At 47.4% G+C, this 21,454-nt stretch overlaps 1 protein-coding gene across 5 annotated transcripts in view; it reads right to left on the bottom strand.

Moving 5' to 3' along the window:
- Positions 1 to 21,454, bottom strand: part of MAP3K1 (mitogen-activated protein kinase kinase kinase 1) — a 111,238-nt gene that overhangs the window by 43,748 nt on the left and 46,036 nt on the right. For all 5 annotated transcript variants that reach the window (XM_063962539.1, XM_063962549.1, XM_063962558.1 and 2 more), the window contains exons 2-4: positions 3,983 to 4,133; positions 2,894 to 3,088; positions 1,865 to 2,065 (exon numbers count right to left, since the gene is read on the bottom strand). In XM_063962539.1, coding sequence (XP_063818609.1) covers positions 1,865 to 2,065; positions 2,894 to 3,088; positions 3,983 to 4,133 — 547 coding nt within the window. The remainder of the gene's footprint in view (positions 1 to 1,864; positions 2,066 to 2,893; positions 3,089 to 3,982; positions 4,134 to 21,454) is intronic.

Below are 21,454 nucleotides of genomic sequence, written 5' to 3'. Positions count from 1 at the left end.
CATAAAACGTGGGGGAAACGCTGCAAATACGGATAACCCTAAGCCTCGGTGTCAGCTCTAATCACAGGCACTGTAATATGCCCAACAAGCAGCAGCTATTAGATACACCCTCACGCCTCAATATGCTATGCTGAGCAAGAAGCCTGGTGCAAGTCAGCCATGAGGTCCTGTGCAACTCCACTTGCGCCAAGCGTCTTTTGTCAATTTGCAGCTTAGTCGCAATGCGATGCAACAAAATAATCGCGCCACGAAATTGCAAGTTTGAGCCTGAATCTGTAGAAGCACAGCAGGACTTGGAATGAAAAAACATAGCTGCGGCCACTGTATCCTATCACTTCGTATACAGAGTCAAACTCATTCACACACAGATAAACAAATGTCCCATAGCAGAGTCTCACTGAACCTTGCGCAGCAAGAAAGGCTGTTTGGCGTGACTGCAGCAATACTGTATAAGGACAAATCTGTTCCCATCCACCTTCCTTCCAATATTGATAAGGGTATATTCAATTCAAGTCGGATCCATTCTGACATGAATTTGTCGGAATGGATCGGACAGGACCTATTCTATGACCATCTCAATCCGACTTTAAAAATAGTCGGACTGAGATGAAGGTGCTGAGAGGGGGGGAGCAACGGCTACAGCAGCGTAGCCGGAGGATTGGGTGCCGCCGCCAGACCTCACAGCAGCGTCGAGGCTCCAGCAAGCGGGAACTCGCCTGCTGGAGCCGGGAGGACGCTGGCGTGAGCGGCGGTGGTTCCCCATCCTCCAGCTACACTGCTGTAGCCGCTGCTCTCAGCACCCTCATCTCCATCAGACTTATTTTTTTTTTAAAGTCGGACTGAGATGGTCGGAAACGGGGCCAAAACCTGTCTGATTTGGCCCCCATTTCCGATAGAAGCACGCGGATCGGCGGCTATTCCACCGATCCACGTGCTTTCCGACAAGTTGAATTCCCCGACTTGTCGGATAAAAAACCCGGGGATTGAATAGGCCGGAACCCCTTTCCGACCTGAAAAAGTAGAAAACTGCCGTCTATCCGACAAGACGGCAGTTTTGACAGCAATTGAATATACCCCCGTGTAGTAACTTGGGGAGGTAGGAACGCTGGCAGTGGGGTGGCGGAACCCTAGGACCAATCCCAGTACCTGAAGCCAGGGGGCAGCATTGCACTATATGTGCTTTTACATAGTTACAAAGCACGCATCCCCACTACAAAGGAATGAATGGCGTGAATCTGGGAGCTACAGCCCCGTACGTCTCATGTGTCTCCTAGCATCAGACACTGGAAGAAGGTCCCCGTCCCAATTTGAGGCAAAAAATAAAAAAAATCACATAAGATCTTTATTTTTTTATTTCTTTAGATTACCCAGCTTTATTTATAATTCATAAACATGCACAGTTTCAGGAGGACAGGTGGCTGAAGATCACACAGGGAATAGGCCATTCTTACATAACAGGATAAGATGCAATAAAGCAAATGGTGACTAGAAAGCAGTGTTGCAGCCCAGAGATCACACTCCGCACCTAAGCCTGTTAATGACATTACCCAGAGAACACTGCACCGCCATGGGCAGACTCAGCCACTGTGACAGCCAGTTTCAGGAGATTTCAAACAGGGCAACTAAAATCTTCTTAAACTGCCCGTCAGATCCACTTAGTCACAGGACAGATTAAGATGGACTTCTTATGTAAGCGACAGAGCCTTGCGGGGGGAGAAAGAACTGTGTGTATATAATCTACTCACTTCTCCATTTAATCGGAAATCCAGAGCACGCAGAGAAAAGCCTTAGTCCACACCTAGTTCTAGCCTAAAACTATGAACACATTTATAACCACGTAGATGTTGCAATCACTGGTACATACCTGAGGTCCAATAAAAACTCTGTATTTATTGTCAGGACTGTCGCCGCCAATCAAAAATGAGTTTGGTCCTATCTGCTGCAACAAATAGAGTCTTGCACGCATAACTTTATTCACCCGGCGACTGGTTTCCTCCGGGCTGTAGGGAGAGAACCCATCTGGAGAGGGGGCTCTTCGAGGTGGCGTGACTCGGCCACTCTGAAACTGTAAACAAAGAAAACCTATTTTTCCACTTTGAACAAAAAGGCAGATTCTTTCTCACAAACGGTTTTCTAAAAGGGGCTGCTGTACCTAACACGTCACTCACCTTGAAAAAACAGAATGCAGCTTCACAGATATATAGGCACGCAGAGATTTGTCATTTCCTACACTTTTCTTCCGTGTAAGATATGGCCTTTGGTTAATAGGTATTTTTGGGGTCAGAAAGCCATCTGAAGTGTTATTTAAACAGGCTTGCCACTAGGAAAAGATGTACACAGAACAGGTGTACTATGATTGGCCGGCTGTTGGGATCCTGGTGCCCAGCATACCAGCGCCGGGCTCCCGACTGACGGAATGCTGGCAGCAGGGTGGGCACAAAAGAGCCCCTTGCAGGCTCGCCACGCTGGAGGCACAGGTCTCCCTCCAGGGGTGTCGTGGACACAGCAAGAGGGAGAATAGTTGTCGGTATCCCGGCGCCGGTATGCTGACAGCTGGTATATCGAGTACCACCCAACAGAACTAAATGCCTCCAAAGTGGTAAGAAAACTTCCCTCCATGCTATTCAAGTCCCAATAATCTTCCGCAACATTTAAATATTTAGATAAAGGGTTTAGAAGAAGCAAATTAAATTTCAATTCAGCAGCTCTTTAAAGACAGAGCAATAATTTCTAAACTTTCCAAGACATAACTAGGGGCTTCTATAATTTATATCACCCTAATGCAATTATTGCATTCCCCCATAAGAAGAATCATGACATAGACAAGAAAACGGAAACTAGAGGAGGCTGCGCCATCTTGCTGTAGTGAAACCGGCGTATCTCTATAACTTACAGGTACTGGAGATAACCCTCTTCTCCGCACTCCCGGAGACTCCGGCTTCGTTTTGGAAGAACTGGAAGAGCTGCTCGGAGAAGGACTGCGTCGCCCCTTCTGAATATGTGTAAACCCGTTCAATGACCCGTCAGCAGAAGAGTCCGTTTTGGAAGACTCTGAGCCATCAGCTTTCACTGGGATTGGTTTGACAACCTGCATTATACAAATAGTATTTATTTATTATATTACCAGTTATTTATATAGTGCACACATATTCCGCAGCGCTGTACAGAGACTATTTGGCCATTCACATCAGTCCTTGCCCCAGTGGAGCTTACAATCTATATTCTCTATCACATGTACACACACATTCACGCTAAGGTTAATTTTGTCGGGAGCCAATTAACCTACCAGTATTATTTTTGGATTGTGGGAGGAAACCGGAGTACCTGGAGGAAACCCACGCAAGCACGGGGAGAATATACAAACTCCACACAGTTAGAACCATGGTGGGAATTTAACCCATGACCTGAGTGCTGTGAGTCAGTAATGCTAACCATTACACCGTCCGTGCTGCCCCAAATAGTATAGACACATTAATAATAATCCTGCAGACATTTCAGAAATGAAGCCTAAAAATCCCCATCAACAGGTCCTTGGTTTAACATCCTGGGATCACTGCCACCATCTATCAGAGCTCCCCAATGCTCTAATCTTGGCGCTCTGATTTTATCCCTTTATACATTTAGTCTTGGGAAAAAAAATACGCTGCTGTGAGCGGCGGCTGTGACACATCCTCAGGCTACGCTGCTGTAGCGCTGCTCTCCCCCCTCTCCTCCCTCATCTCTATCCGCCCCATTTTCAATAGAAGCACACGGATCGGTAGCTATTCCGCCAATCCACGTGCTTTTCAACAAGTCAAATTCCTCAACTTGTCGAATAATTTGGGGTTATATTGAATAGGTCGGAACCCCTTCCGACCTAAAAAAGTCGAAAACTGACGTCTTTCCGACAGACGGCAGCTTTTGACTTCAATTGAATATACCCCTATGCTGGTCACTGCTGTACTCAGAGTGCAGTGTCACTCCATACACAATGCAGCCTTACCACAGGGCCTCGTCTGCTCCTCCTCTCCAGCCATTCGTGCTTCCAGGCTGGCATACACGTTGCTTTGAGTTTCTCCCTGATCATGCGTTCCTCCGGGCGGTCATCCATTTTCTGCAGCCCCCTGAGTGTTTCTTTATTCTCCATGTCACGGCTACAGGAAGACATAAAAGAGGAAAATAGAAAGGCATTAGAAATGTGGCTCTCAGGATGCCCCATGGCACAGGAATGTCACTGCACACGAGGCTTCTCCGTTCTCACATTACAATTACTGACAGATTAATTCCAAGCGGCTGGAGCAGCGCACGTATGCAGCACAGAGATATTTGCCTGTTTGCTTTTTAGAGCAGAAGTACTGCTGGGCATCGCCGATGTCGGGAATCGCAAACAGAATCCGTAACCTTTCCAAAATAAACACACAGCTAACGTATCTCATTTGGGTGGGTAGTAAAAGCCTGGCACAATCTACCTTTAATGTCCATTACCATGCATTCATAACATGACACCCCCAAAACGCCAAGAGATGGCTTGAAACTGAAGCAAAAACTACACACCCCAGAAACACACACGTACGCTATAAATCAAGTCTAGTACTCCATGCAGTAAGGACAGGAATATGCAATGGGCGGATTCAGTATGCTTTACTGGTGGACGTGATGCCACCTGTCCATATTCCGACGGTAGCGTCTACTTTCCCCTTCGTGTAAAGGACCTTTCCCATAATCCACTGGGTCTACGTCACCAACTATTTGGAATAGTAACTTGTACAATGGTGCACAGACAAAACTAAATACCCTAAAACAAGTGGAGAATGGATAAAACATTAACGTGCTGTAAAGGAAATAGAGAACTTCTGCCCTCTTCTACCGTCACTTCCTGGTCCTTGCCACAAAGGGAAAATAGATATAACTGTATACAGACAGCGGCATCCCGCCCACCAGGAAGCCAGCAGCGGGGAGATCGCTAAAAGTCCCCTTGCGGGCTTGCTGCGCTGACCACAGGATCTGTTCCCACTCTATGGGTGACGTGGACACCCACGAGTGGGAATAGCCCTGGTGTGCCGGGATTCCAGCTGGCGGCATTGTTGGGTGTCAAGATTCTGGTGTCGGTTTCCTGACAAAATGAAAAATGAAACGCATCCCCAATGGGCAGCTGCAGAGCACTCAGTATACTTATTCTAGCAATATTGTAGGGTCATATACAACCATAAACCCTTTGTGACCAAGCGGCTTTCTCAGGAACATCAAGTACCGTCATACGTCAGATGGTCTTAAGCAACACATGACTCCAGTTATTGATGAACTACAAGTCCCAGCATCTTACTTCCAAAGGCTGTTGCATGGAGTGACTCTCAGGACTGTAGACATGGCTTAGGCAAATAGTGGTACTCCAGCTGATGGTGTAATTCCATGGCCGGGCTGGGACTTGCAGTTCCACAAACTGTGGCGACATGCAGATTGCCCTTCTCTGACGTAAAACAAAGACGCATTTCCAGTTAATAATGTGATGCTACTATACATACGTGTCTGTACGACGTCCTGATGCCATCACGTCACTGCTCAGTATCACCTTACTGTAAACTATAAAAGAAGCCACCTCAAACTTCTGCCATCCCCAAACATTTGGACTTTATAATCGTATCCTACTACGAATATCCCTATACGTTTACATGAGGAAGAGTATTGTCCTATACACGTGTATAAGGGGGTAAACTTCCAGAATGCATTGGTGGATGGGAGGTTACAGACACAATGTCGCCAACTGACTTTTCCCCGATGTCAGGGTGGGAATTCCAGATTTCACTGAATCCAGTCAGGATGCATTTAGGGTTAATTAACAGACCTATGGAAAACAGCATGGGCGACAACACAGATGACGACATTATGCCAATGTCAAAACTTAAAATGTCAACCTCCAGATCATGTCAACATACCGAATGTCGACCGTTTATACTACACCCATTAGGGAGTTTTATTACCCTCCTTGTCGGAGATGTGTTAGTCAACCCACCCCCCTCCCATTTTTTTTTTTAAATCTGTTTAAATAATAAGAATTTACTTACCGATAATTCTATTTCTCGGAGTCCGTAGTGGATGCTGGGGTTCCTGAAAGGACCATGGGGAATAGCGGCTCCGCAGGAGACAGGGCACAAAAAAGTAAAGCTTTACTAGGTCAGGTGGTGTGCACTGGCTCCTCCCCCTATGACCCTCCTCCAGACTCCAGTTAGGTACTGTGCCCGGACGAGCATACACAATAAGGGAGGCATTTTGAATCCCGGGTAAGACTCATACCAGCCACACCAATCACACCGTACAACTTGTGATCTAAACCCAGTTAACAGTATGACAACAGAAAGGGCCTCTTAAAGATGGCTCCTTAACAATAACCCGAATTAGTTAACAATAACTATGTACAAGTATTGCAGATAATCCGCACTTGGGATGGGCGCCCAGCATCCACTACGGACTCCGAGAAATAGAATTATCGGTAAGTAAATTCTTATTTTCTCTATCGTCCTAAGTGGATGCTGGGGTTCCTGAAAGGACCATGGGGATTATACCAAAGCTCCCAAACGGGCGGGAGAGTGCGGATGACTCTGCAGCACCGAATGAGAGAACTCCAGGTCCTCCTTTGCCAGGGTATCAAATTTGTAAAATTTTACAAACGTGTTCTCCCCCGACCACGTAGCTGCTCGGCAGAGTTGTAATGCCGAGACCCCTCGGGCAGCCGCCCAAGATGAGCCCACCTTCCTTGTGGAGTGGGCTTTTACAGTTTTAGGCTGTGGCAGGCCTGCCACAGAATGTGCAAGTTGAATTGTGTTACAAATCCAACGAGCAATCGACTGCTTAGAAGCAGGTGCGCCCAACTTGTTGGGTGCATACAATATAAACAGCGAGTCAGATTTTCTGACTCCAGCCGTCCTTGCAATGTATATTTTTAAGGCTCTGACAACGTCCAACAACTTGGAGTCCTCCAAGTCGCTAGTGGCCGCAGGCACCACAATAGGTTGGTTCAGATGAAATGCTGATACCACTTTAGGGAGAAAATGCGGACGAGTCCGCAGTTCTGCCCTATCCGAATGGAAGATTAGATAAGGACTTTTATAAGATAAAGCCGCCAATTCAGATACTCTCCTGGCAGATGCCAGGGCTAGTAACATAGTCACTTTCAATGTGAGATATTTCAAATCCACCTTTTTCAATGGTTCAAACCAATGGGATTTGAGGAAATCTAAAACTACATTTAGATCCCACGGTGCCACCGGAGGCACCACAGGAGGCTGTATATGCAGTACTCCCTTGACAAAAGTCTGGACCTCAGGGACAGAGGCCAATTCTTTTTGGAAGAATATTGACAGGGCCGAAATTTGAACCTTAATGGATCCCAATTTGAGACCCATAGATAATCCTGATTGCAGGAAATGTAGGAAACGACCCAGTTGGAATTCCTCCGTCGGAACCCTCCGATCCTCGCACCACGCTACATATTTTCGCCAAATGCGGTGATAATGTTTCACGGTGACTTCCTTCCGTGCCTTAATCAAGGTAGGAATGACTTCTTCTGGAATGCCTTTCCCTTTTAGGATCTGGCGTTCAACCGCCATGCCGTCAAACGCAGCCGCGGTAAGTCTTGAAAAAGACAGGGACCCTGCTGTAGCAGGTCCCTTCTCAGAGGTAGAGGCCACGGTTCGTCCGTGAGCATCTCTTGAAGTTCCGGATACCAAGTCCTTCTCGGCCAATCCGGAACCACTAGTATTGTTCTTACTCTTCTTTGCCGTATGATCTTCAATACCTTTGGTATGAGCGGCAGAGGAGGAAACACATACACTGACTGGTACACCCAAGGAGTTACCAGTGCGTCCACAGCTATTGCCTGTGGATCTCTTGACCTGGCGCAATATTTGTCCAGTTTCTTGTTGAGGCGAGACGCCATCATGTCTACAATTGGTCTTTCCCAACGGTCTATTAACATGTTGAAGACTTCTGGATGTAGACCCCACTCTCCCGGATGAAGATCGTGTCTGCTGAGGAAGTCTGCTTCCCAGTTGTCCACGCCCGGGATGAACACTGCTGACAGTGCTATCACGTGATTCTCCGCCCAGCGAAGAATCTTGGCAGCTTCTGCCATTGCACTCCTGCTTCTTGTGCCGCCCTGCCTGTTTACATGGGCGACCGCCGTGATGTTGTCCGACTGAATCAACACCGGCTTTCCTTGCAGGAGAAGTTCCGCCTGGCTTAGAGCATTGTAGATTGCTCTTAGTTCCAGAATGTTTATGTGGAGACTTTTCCAGACTCGTCCATACTCCCTGGAAGTTTCTTCCTTGTGTGACTGCTCCCCAGCCTCTCAGGCTGGCGTCCGTGGTCACCAGGATCCAATCCTGAATGCCGAATCTGCGGCCTTCTAATAGGTGAGCCTTCTGCAACCACCACAGAAGTGACACCCTTGTCTTTGGTGACAGGGTTATTCGCAGGTGCATCTGCAGATGCGACCCTGACCATTTGTCCAACAGATCCCTTTGGAATATTCTTGCATGGAATCTGCCGAATGGAATTGCTTCGTAAGAAGCCACCATTTTTCCCAGGACTCTTGTGCATTGATGTACTGACACTTTTCCTGGTTTTAGGAGGTTCCTGACCAGATCGGATAACTCCTTGGCTTTTTCCTCTGGAAGGAAAACCTTTTTCTGAACCGTGTCCAGAATCATTCCTAGGAACAGCAGACGAGTTGTCGGGATTAAATGGGATTTTGGAATATTCAGAATCCACCCGTGTTGTCTTAGCACCTCTTGAGATAGTGCTAAAGCTGTCTCCAGCTGTTCTCTGGACCTTGCCCTTATTAGGAGATCGTCCAAGTATGGGATAACTAATACGCCTTTTCTTCGAAGAAGAATCATCATCTCGGCCATTACCTTGGTAAAGACCCGAGGCGCCGTGGACAATCCGAACGGCAGCGTCTGAAACTGATAGTGACAGTTTTGAACAATGAACCTGAGGTACCCCTGGTGTGCGGGGTAAATCGGAACGTGTAGATACGCATCCTTGATGTCCAAGGATACCATAAAGTCCCCTTCTTCCAGGTTCGCTATCACTGCTCTGAGTGACTCCATCTTGAACTTGAACTTTTTTATGTAGAGGTTCAAGGACTTCAGATTTAGAATAGGCCTTACCGAGCCATCCGGCTTCGGTACCACAAATAGAGTGGAATAATACCCCTTTCCTTGTTGTAATAGGGGTACTTTGACTATCACCTGCTGAGCGTACAGCTTGTGAATGGCTTCCAACACCCTCTCCCTTTCGGAAGAGACGGTTGGTAAGGCAGACTTCAGGAAACGATGAGAAGGATCCGTCTCTAATTCCAACCTGTACCCCTGAGATATTATCTGCAGGATCCAGGGGTCTACCTGCGAGTGAGCCCACTGCGCGCTGTAATTTTTGAGACGGCCCCCCACTGTCCCCGAGTCCGCTTGAGAGGCCCCAGCGTCATGCTGAGGTTTTTGCAGGAGCCGGGGAGGGCTTCTGTTCCTGGGAAGGAGCTGCCTGTTGGTGTCTCTTCCCTCTTCCTCTGCCTCGTGGCAGGTACGACAAGCCCTTTGCTCTCTTATTTTTGTAGGAGCGAAAAGGCTGCGGTTGAAAGGTCGGTGCCTTTCTCTGTTGGGGAGTGACTTGAGGTAAAAAAGTGGATTTCCCGGCAGTAGCCGTGGCCACCAAGTCTGATAGACCAACTCCAAATAACTCCTCCCCTTTATACGGCAAAACCTCCATGTGACGTTTTGAATCCGCATCGCCTGTCCACTGTCGTGTCCATAAGGCTCTTCTGGCTGAAATGGACATAGCACTCATCCGAGATGCCAGTGTGCAAATATCCCTCTGTGCATCACGCATATAGATAAATGCATCCTTTATTTGTTCTAACGACAGTAAAACATTGTCCCTATCTAGGGTATCAATATTTTCAATCAGGGATTCTGACCAAACTACTCCAGCACTGCACATCCAGGCAGTTGCTATAGCTGGTCGTAGTATAACACCTGCATGTGTGTATATATTCTTTTGAATAACTTCCATCTTTCTATCTGATGGATCCTTAAGTGCGGCCGTCTCAGGAGAGGGTAACGCCACTTGTTTGGATAAGCGTGTGAGCGCCTTGTCCACCTTAGGGGGTGTTTCCCAGCGCGCCCTAACCTCTGGCGGGAAAGGGTATAATGCCAATAACTTTTTTGAAATTATCAACTTTTTATCAGGAGCAACCCACGCTTCATCACACACGTCATTTAATTCTTCTGATTCAGGAAAAACTGTTTGTAGTTTTTTCACACCATACATAATACCCTGTTTTACGGTATCTGTAGTATCAGCTAAATGTAACGTCTCCTTCATTGCCAAAATCATATAACGTGTGGCCCTACTGGAAAATACGTTTGAATTTCTACTGTCGTCACTGGAATCAGTGCCCGTGTCTGGGTCTGTGTCGACCGACTGAGGCAAAGGGCGTTTTACAGCCCCTGACGGTGTTTGAGGCGCCTGTACAGGCATTAATTGATTGTCCGGCCGCCTCATGTCCTCAACTGACTGTTTAAGGGAAGATAAACCATCACGTAATTCCAAAAATAAAGGCATCCATTCTGGTGTCGACCCCCTGGGGGGTGACATCTGCATATTTGGCAATTGCTCCGCCTCCACACCAATATCGTCCTCATACATGTCGACACCACGTACCGACACACACCGCAAACTCACAGGGAATGCTCTAATGAAGACAGGACCCACTAGCCCTTTTGGGGAGACAGAGGGAGAGTCTGCCAGCACACACCACAAAGCGCTATATATACAAGGGATATCCTTATATTAAGTGCTCCCTTATAGCTGCTTTAATATATATATATATAGCCATTAATGTGCCCCCCCTCTCTGTTTTACCCTGTTTCTGTAGTGCAGTGCAGGGGAGAGACCTGGGAGCCGTTCTGACCAGCGGAGCTGTGACAGAAAATGGCGCCGTGTGCTGAGGAGATAGGCCCCGCCCCTTTTTCGGCGGGTTCTTCTCCCGCTATTTTTCCAGTCAGGCAGGGGTTAAATATCTCCATATAGCCCCTATGGGCTATATGTGAGGTATTTTTAGCCTTGTATAAGGTTTATATTTGCCTCTCAGAGCGCCCCCCCCCAGCGCTCTGCACCCTCAGTGACTGCCCAGTGAAGTGTGCTGAGAGGAAAATGGCGCACAGCTGCAGTGCTGTGCGCTACCTTATGAAGACTGAGGAGTCTTCAGCCGCCGGTTTCCGGACCTCTTCACGCTTCAGCATCTGCAAGGGGGTCGGCGGCGCGGCTCCGGGACCGGACTCCACGGCTGGGCCTGTGTTCGATCCCTCTGGAGCTAATGGTGTCCAGTAGCCAAGCAGCAAATCCACTCTGCATGCAGGTGAGTTTACTACTTTCCCCCTAAGTCCCACGTTGCAGTGATCCTGTTGCCAGCAGGACTCACTGTAAAGAAAAAAACCTAAACTAAACTTTCTCTAAGCAGCTCTTTAGGAGAGCCACCTAGATTGCACCCTTCTCGTTCGGGCACAAAATCTAACTGGAGTCTGGAGGAGGGTCATAGGGGGAGGAGCCAGTGCACACCACCTGACCTAGTAAAGCTTTACTTTTTTGTGCCCTGTCTCCTGCGGAGCCGCTATTCCCCATGGTCCTTTCAGGAACCCCAGCATCCACTTAGGACGATAGAGAAATAGGATTTTTCCAAAATGTAAAAAGGCAGCAACAGAAGCACAAGAACTGGCTGCATAAAGAGGAATCCACGCAATGCTAGCGGTGTATACGCTATATTCCCTGTGCCCGCAAATCGTGCACAGAAGGGAATGAGTCAAAGTACTTTTCTCATGTTACTGTGATAAACTGGTCTGTATCTTCTTCCAGCTATATAAAGCCTTGTACCCAGTCATACAACACAAACATAGAACTATTTCCAAACATTTACATACGTCAGCCAGTAAGAGACTACACACAGAATACACACACACACACACACACACACACACACACACACACACACACACACACACTAATGTGAAGTATTGGAGCTGAAGTTCCACCAAGAGCTAAATATCGCAGAGTAAGCATGTGGGCCCACAAGTAGTAAACGGATAAAGGACACTTAAATATGGTAACCATAAAAACCAATATGAGATGCTTGGCGCACACCAGATCCTGCACAACACAGGCTGGGACACGGTGACGGAGGGATCTGATAACAGCCAGCATATGGAAGGCAGCCTCAAAACATGATCCCTTCCAGGAGCGGAAAAAAAAACCCTCTACGAAAATCCCTTTCAATGCTTTGTGAAGTTGCTCTATGTTTGTACTTGATCTCTCTGGACTAACTGGAGACACTGGTCTACACACTGTGGGAGGAAACGCTGGCAGGCTGCATACTTCTTAAAGGGGAACCGCCTCCAACAGAAGTCTTTGTAGCGTATGAGATAGGATAGTGAGGATGCAGTTACAGCAGAACTTGTACACATCGCAACCAGTTCATTTTTAAAAACTCGTAAGAGCCTTAAATGTTTTCGTGCAAAATAAGCTTAATTTATTAGACATATATTATACAATATACAACACAAAGAAGTGAAAACAAACACACAAAACTGCCACTTGGAGCGTAAAACTCCAAAGCAAAGTTGACAATTTTGCATGACTTCACTGCAAACCTGCACCCACGGTATGGTCATCCCCAGAGGTGTCCCGTTCTTGCGGAATGCGGGATAAGTGGCAGTTCAAATGGGGAATACCGATCCTTATAAAGTATGTGTGCAATGCACTGATCACTGGGAATGGCATGACCAACCCACCATGGCCCTGTGTGGAGTTTGTATATTCTCCCTGTGCTTGCGTGGGTTTCCTCCTTGTACTCCGGTTTCCTCCCACAATCCAAAAATATACTGGTAGGTTAATTGGCTCCCTACAAAGTAACCCTAGCGTGAATGTGTGTGTGTGTACATGTGGTAGGGAATATAGACTGTAAGCTCCACTGGGGCAGGGACTGATGAGAATGGCCAAATACTCTCTGTAAAGCGATGCGGAATATGTATGTGCTATTTAAATAACTGGCAATAAATAAATAATATTTGTGCACCAATCGCCTGTCCAACACCCTCCATGTGTAGTGTGATAGATGAGATCTGTTTGTAGCACCAGTTATGCTGCAATCACAAAGCAAAAAATAACCTTTAAAAAGGATCTTTAAAATAAACTAACAAAAGCATCAGCCCACAAAACAAGGGCATGCTCTGCCCACAGACAACGCTGCATATCTACAGGGGAAATAGATGCACTTGGTACGTTACATTTTTAATAACTTAGATACCAAGATTATTTTGATATTCTGCCCCAGGTGGTGGGTTTAATGATGTGGTGTGTATAAATGTGCAGTAACCCATAGCAACCCATATTTTTCTAGCTTAGTTTGGACCAGCGTTGGGCAACTGGATAGATTTCAAAAGTCACACAGGGTGGCCATCTAATCTTCAAAAGGGTCAAACATTATTTTTATTCCCAACAGTAAGTTAACTATATTTGATCAAAGAAAGAGTCGTGAAGAATCAGCAGGTCTTTTAACCTATCTTTAAAAGCTGTAACAAACAAATATAACACAATAGGAAGGGGGGCAAGTAAGGACTTGGAGGGCCTCCAGCTGCGCATCACTGGTTTAGACAATGCAACAATGCAAGATTATAATAAAAATGTATAGGGCACTGCAAGTGGACGGCAGCGCCGTACAGGGGACAAACAATAAGACAGTACAATGTAGAACAGTGCAATACAGTATACAGTACAATGTAGCTAACAAATAACACAACTCTGAACACAGGGGGTAATTCAGACCTAATCGCTGGGCAGTGATTTTTGCAGTCCTGCGATCAGATAGTCGCCGCCTACAGGGGGAGTGTCTTTTAGCTGCGCAGGTGCGCGATCGCATGTGTAGCAGAGCTGCAAAAACTGATTTTGTGCAGTCTCTGCGCAGTCCAGGACTTACTCAGCCGCTGCGATCACATCAGCCTGTTCAGGACCGGATTTGATGTCAGGCACCCTCCCTGCAAACGCAAGGACACGCCTGCGTTTTTCCGGACACTAGCTGAAAACGGCCAGTTGCCACCCACAAACGCCCTCTTCCTGTCAATCTCCTCGCGAACGCCCGCGCAAATGGATCCTTCGCACAAATCCATCACTGAGCGGCGATCCGCTTTGCAGCCGTGAGACGCACCTGCGCATTGCGGTGCATGCGCAGTTTGTGTCTGATCACCCGCTGTGCGAAAACGCACAGCAGCGATCAGGTCTGAATCAGCCCCACGGTTAATGAAGCGGAAACGTGTACCCACTAGCATAAGCGCAACAGGTGTAGAGACGGTGATACGGGGTGAAAACAACAGAGTGGAGGACGAGGGTATAGAGCCCAAGGACGAGGTTTAGAGTGTAGCTGGTGTGCAAGAGAAGTAGGTAGTGAGAACAGGAGGGAGGAAGGCCCTGCTCATAGGAGCTTACACTCTAAAAGGAAGGGAGGAGTCAAACAGATGATACAATGAAGCAGCCAGTAAAAAGGGAGCTGAGTGCAGGAAGCAGGAGTGGGGGAGATGGAGGATGCAAGAGGGTGAGGAAACGTGGTGGTCTGGGATGTTTTATGAACAGGTGTGTTTTCAGTGCCCGCTGGGGATAGTCTGATAGTAAGAGGGATTGTTCCAGTGGTGGGAGCCAGCACGGGTGAAATCTTGGATACAGGACGTGGCAGTTATTGGCCAAGTGATGAGGATGGAAAAAATATGTATGAAGGTCAGGTTGAAAATGTAGGAAGCAGTACAGTTGGAGAGGGCCTTGTATGTGAGGGTGAGGAGATGGAAGAGGATTCTGTAGGGCTTGGCTGAGAAGGGGAAGATGATGTGGACTGGTGGTAGAAGAAGAGAAGTCTAGCTGCAGTGTTGAAAACATATTGGAAAAAGGAGTAACATGGAAGCAGGGAAGGACAGTAAGGAGGTCGCAGTAATGGAAATGAGAAATGATCAGATGTGGGAAATCGTTTTAGTGGCATTATGGGACAGGAAGGGTCTGACGAGAGTGACATTGCAGAGCTGGAGACGACAGGAATGGGAGACATTGAATTTGGGAGACGAAGGAGAGGGAGGAGTCCAGAATGACTACCAGGCAGCAGATTTAAGGAACAGAAGAGACAATGCTGTTGTCAGTGATAGAGAGGTCAGGAGGGGAGAAGACTAGATGGAGGGCAGACATTCAGGAGAATTCAATTGTTATTCGCCACTAGATGGCGGCCAATTATTTCAGTTTTGGCCATGTTGAATCAGAGGGGGTAATTCCAAGTTGATCGCAGCAGGACATTTTTTAGCAGTTGGACTAAACCATGTGCAGTGCAGGGAACGCAGATATAACATGTGCAGAGAGAGTTAGATTTGGGTGTGGTGTGTTCAATCTGCAGTCTAAATTGCAGTGTAAACATAAAGCAGCCAGTATTTACCCTGCACAGAAACAAAATAACCCACCCAAATCTAACTCTCTCTGCACATGTTATATCTGCCTCCCCTGCAGTGCACATGGTTTTGCCCAATTGCTAACAAACTTGCTGCTGCGATTAACTCAGAATTACCCCCAGAGAGCGGACTGACATTCAGGAGAAGATAGTGGAGAGGCAACTGGACTCCCAAGAGAGGAAGGAAGGGGAGAGGAAAGGTAGAATTGAGAGTCATCGGCATACAATTGATAATGGATGCCGAAAGGAACGGATGAGTTCCCCCAGGAGGCGGTGTACAGAGAAAAGAGTAGAGGGTCAAAGACAGATGTCGTCTGGTTGCTATGGGTGCTCACATAATGCACCATGTTATGAAAGAAAAATCACCTGCCTCCGCTCACACCTATCTACACCGTTTACGTTGGTTAAAAAAACGAAGGCAAACCCTAATGACAGGTCCGGTTCCAAAATCAAAACGAATAATATTAATTTTATTTATATGGTGCTTTTCTCCAGTAGGACTTATAGCTGCTTTACAAATATCAAACGGGAAGTAGCTATGTGACCAGCGGTCAGGAGACCGCCGCCAGTCACAATACGGACCCACTACATCCCGAACCCTAAAAATCCTGACAGCCAGCATGCCAACTAACAGGGGCTATTCCCACTCGTGGGTGTCCACGACACCCATAGACTGGGAAGAGAACCTGTGGCGACTCACCGAGCCAGCATAGGGCTTCGTTGGCCACCGAGCCAGCATAGGGCTTCGTTGTGCTTGCCCCCACCGCTGGCATTCTGGTGCGAAATACTGACCGCCGGAATCCTGGCCGCCGGAAACACGGCCCCAACCCCATCAAACGCATAGCAAGGCAAACCAAACAATGAACGTAATGGGCACCATAGACGGCATGTCGTTATGTGACTGGTAGTCGGGAAACACTATACCGATGCCAGAATCCCGAGCAATTGAAAGCACGACAGTCGGCATGCCGACAAACAGGGACTATTCCCACTCGTGGGTGTCCAAGACACCCATAAAGTTGGAATAGAATGTGGCGAGCGCAGCGAGCCCACTGCGTGGCTTCATTGCGCTCGCCCCTTCCTCCCGTGGGCAATCTAAACCTCGGGATCCCAGATTCGGTATGGTAACCGGTGGGATCCCAAACGCCGGTCACCCATACCCAACCCTCCTAAACATAATGCAGAGTTGATGCAGCCATTTTGGGTGATAACTTTCACGGTTATACATCCCACCCTTTCACTCTCTATGTGGAGACTGTAAGCTCTCATGAGCAAAGTCTCCTTGACCCTTTGTTTTCGGTTTGCACGGTTATGCTTCATGCAGACGAGGGCTCTCGGACAATGCGACAGACCAGTAAAGTTTGGCATAATTACAAGCCTATATAAAGTGTCAGCAATTATTTCAGAGCACTAGTGACAGAATCTTACAAGAGGAGAAGAACTGTTCACGTTTCAAAAGCTACTAATTAGATTTTGAACAGGGCTGGCTTACCATGGGGCATGTCAGTGACAGAATGCCACTAATGTTTGGAAACAATGCAGAACTTGAGACGCTTACAGGGCGTGCAGGGGTTAAAGTCACAAAAAGCGAAGGAGATGCTGTGCGCTACTTCCTTTTTCTTTTTTTAAGATGAGTGTTTTCTTTCTTATTCAGACTTCCTCTGCCCCGAGAAAACACACAGGCACAACAGCTGCGCAGTTCCTGTCAGAGGATCAATCGGAAGCGCTGCTGAGCCGCGGACACTGGCAGCACGTTGCTGGAAATGCTCCGTTTTTAGGAGAGACTTAATAGCAGACTTGCCTGTGTTATTGCTGGAATATGGGAGACGTAAAACTTCATACAGAGGCAATGGACGCAGAGCAGCGGCCACCATCACATATGAGGAGGAGGGTTTCTAGTGACTGCACTAACCAAAAAAAATAAACCAGGGTCAGGGAATATTTTATTCAACGTACTGTGGGTGAGATTTATCAAAACCTTGGAGAGGGGTAAAATGGAGAAAGATCATGTACCAAGCAATCAGCTCCTAACTGTCACTGTTCCAACACAGCCTGTAAGATGCTGATTGGTTGGTGGTATGTTACCTCTCTCCAAGCTTTGATAAAATACCCCCAATGTACCGTACAGTGCAGGCTCTCACTTCAGACCACACACCAGGAGACCTATGAGCCCAGGAGCGAGCTCTGCACTGCCTGAATACGCCACAGAAGTAGCCTGAGCTCAGAACTTGCTCCCAGGCCGCCACCAGAGCATAGCGCTTCTAGGATCTATATGCAATGCTCTCTACAGGGCTACTTAGTTTGTTAGCTGCATAGCACACAAGGCACGTTAGGGCCAATTCAAGTAGCATGGTCGCTGCGCAAACAACTCGTAATTAAAGTAATAAAGATATCGCTCACCCCTACATGGTGCGAGGTAAAACTAGCAAAGATCATTTACCTAAACACTCCGAAGAAACGCAGCGCATGATACCACTACTGGACCTTACGTCTTAACTGAATCTGTGCCTCTGTAACAAAGCAATCACCAAAGATGACAAGCGCTTTCAGAGACCAACGATTCAGGAGAATAGCGGTAATACAATAGCGATGAATATTTTTAGGATTACAGAACCACAGAAACTTCCAATATATTACTATTAATGTGCAGACGTCTGGATTGTGCCGCTTGCTTATCACAGCGTTCTGCTAGCAGATACAGTGATGAGAAGTGCGGAGACACTGCTTCGGGTTCCTGGAAAAAATAATCCACAAGAAGAAGAAAGCTTCACAATGCGCATTTGTTCTGCAGAAAAGGAATAAGCAGGAACCATCTCCCCTCTCATGTGACAGGGAGCACAATTTACTTTCACCCCGCACAAAGGCCCTTTGTTTCCCTAATGCAGGTGGGAACGGTGCAGGTTTTACAGTCATCTAAGAAAACTAAATGGCTTTCGTGAAAGACAGGTTGTGTCCGAGGGGGAAACGCAATGGCGGAGGGGCGTATCGAAGCCCGTTAAAGACGACGCGACCCAGATAAAGGATCTAAAACTTTTATCCAATAAATAACGTAGCCCAGCGCTGCAATGCAGACGCATCAGAGTTCTATAGATTGATTTGCACAATGTTATAGAAGAATCCCCCCCCAATATAAAATGCACAACTTTTTTACAATACACAACCTAACTTCACGGCATGTATATTTTTGGGAGCTATTTTAAATCAAATTAAAAGTTTACTGTAATGTAAACAAATAAGCAAACGTATGGGTTATGCTGCCAGCCATACCAGTTGTGCTACAAAAACTTTACAGTACATTTCGGAGATGAATACATGAGAATACAGGGGGTCATTGGAGCCCCTATTTCCGTGGAGATGTTCAAATATTCCAAACACCATTATGCCAGGTTCTAAGTGCTACACTTATAAAATACTGATCAATTTACCAATCGTGAATCTTTGACCAGGTAGCACCCTAATCAATGGGTGTCCAACAGGTGGCCCCGTGGTCGGAGCCATTGCAGATGTATTTTGTGACCAGCATGTTCCACGACAATATACGTCCATATTAGCGGGCACTGATCTTCAATGCAATTATGTAGTATTTGTAAATTCAACGTTTCTATGTTACGAAACCCAACAGCTCAGAGCACAATCTACCTTATCTGCACTAGTAGCTAAAAGGCATTAATGTTTATCTGAATCACCTTTATATACATGTACACACAAAAAATAAGAATTTACTCACCGGTAATTCTATTTCTCGTAGTCCGTAGTGGATGCTGGGTACTCCGTAAGGACCATGGGGAATAGACAAGCTCCGCAGGAGACTGGGCACTCTAAAAGAAAGATTAGGTACTATCTGGTGTGCACTGGCTCCTCCCTCTATGCCCCTCCTCCAGACCTCAGTTAGGGAAACTGTGCCCGGAAGAGCTGACACTACAAGGAAAGGATTTGGAATCCAGGGTAAGACTCATACCAGCCACACCAATCACACCGTACAACTTGTGATAACTATACCCAGTTAATAGTATGAACAACAAATGAGCCTCATTAACAGATGGCTCATAACAAAACCCTTTAGTTAAGCAATAACTATATACACGTATTGCAGAGAGTCCGCACTTGGGACGGGCTCCCAGCATCCACTACGGACTACGAGAAATAGAATTACCGGTGAGTAAATTCTTATTTTCTCTGACGTCCTAGTGGATGCTGGGTACTCCGTAAGGACCATGGGGATTATACCAAAGCTCCCAAACGGGCGGGAGAGTGCGGATGACTCTGCAGCACCGCATGAGCAAACTCAAGGTCCTCCTCAGCCAGGGTATCAAACTTGTAGAATTTTGCAAACGTGTTTGACCCCGACCAGGTAGCAGCTCGGCAAAGTTGTAATGTCGAGACCCCTTGGGCAGCCGCCCAAGAAGAGCCCCCTTCCTCGTGGAATGGGCTTTTACTGATTTAGGATGCGGCAGTCCAGCCGCAGAATGTGCAAGTTGAATCGTGCTACAGATCCAGCGAGCAATAGTCTGCTTAGAAGCAGGAGCACCCAGCTTGTTGGGTGCATGCAGGATAACAGCGAGTCAGTATTTCTGACTCTAGCCGTCCTGGAAACATAGATTTTCAGGGCCCGGACTACGTCCAGCAACTTGGAGGCCTCCAAGTCCCGAGTAGCCGCAGGCACCACAATAGGTTGGTTCAAATGAAACGCTGATACCACCGTAGGGAGAAATTGGGGACGAATCCTCAAATCTGCCCTGTCCCTATGGAAGATCAGATAAGGGCTTTCACATGACAAGGCCGCCAATTCTGACACACGCCTAGCCGAAGCCAAGGCCAAATATATATATGACCACTTTCCACGTGAGATACTTCAACTCCACGTTCTGAAGTGGCACAAAACAATGTGATTTTAGGAAATCCAACACTACGTTGAGATCCCAAGGTGCCACTGGAGGCACAAAAGGGGGCTGAATATGCAGCACTCCCTTAACAACGTCTGAACTTCAGGCAGCGTCTTTCCTAGCCTTCAACAGCGTAGGACTCACTTCATCTGGAACGCCCTTTTCCGTTAGGATTCGGCGTTCAACCGCCAAGCCTTCAAACGCAGCCGCGGTAAGTCTTGGAACAGACAGGGCCCCTGCAGTAACAGGTCCTGTCTGAGAGACAGAGGCCATGGGTCCTCCCAGATCATTTCTTGTAGTTCTGGGTACCAAGTTCTTCTTGGCCAATCCGGAACTACGAGTATAGTCCTTACTCCTCTCTTACTTACTATCCTCAGTACCTTCGGTATGAGAGGAAGAGGAGGGAACACATAAACCGACTGGTACACCCACGGTGTCACTAGTGCGTCCACAGCTATCGCCTGATGGTCTCATGACCTGGCGCAATACTTTTTTAGCTTTTTGTTGAGGCGGGACGCCATCATGTCCACCTGTGGCCGTTCCCAACGGTTCACAATCTGCGTGAAGACTTCTGGATGAAGTCCCCACTCTCCCGGGTGGAGGTCGTGCCTGCTGAGGAAGTCTGCTTCCTAGTTTTCCACACCCGGAATGAACACTGCTGACAGTGTTAGCACGTGATACTCCGCCCATCGGAGAATCCTTGTGGCTTCTGCCAACGCCATCCTGCTTCTTGTGCCGCCTTGTCGGTTTACATGGGCGACAGCCATGATGTTGTCTGATTGAATCAGCACCGGCTGGTTTTGAAGCAGGGGTTCTGCTTGCCTTAGAGCATTGTAAATGGCCCTTAGGTCCAGAATATTTATGTGTAGGGAAGTCTCCTGACTCTACCATTGTCCTCGGAAATTTCTTCCCTGAGTGACTGCTCCCCAACCTCGGAGGCTTGCATCCGTGGTCACCAGGACCCAGTCCTGAATGCCGAATCTGCGTCCCTCGAGAAGATGAGCACTCTGTAGCCACCACAGCAGAGACACCCTGGCCCTCGGGGACAGGGTGATCAGCCGATGCATCT

The sequence above is a fragment of the Pseudophryne corroboree genome, chromosome 1, assembly GCF_028390025.1.
Source record: "Pseudophryne corroboree isolate aPseCor3 chromosome 1, aPseCor3.hap2, whole genome shotgun sequence".
NCBI classification, from domain to species: domain Eukaryota; kingdom Metazoa; phylum Chordata; class Amphibia; order Anura; family Myobatrachidae; genus Pseudophryne; species Pseudophryne corroboree.
The sequence above is the reverse complement of the archived record's forward strand: the minus strand, read 5'-3'. Positions and strand labels throughout refer to the sequence as shown.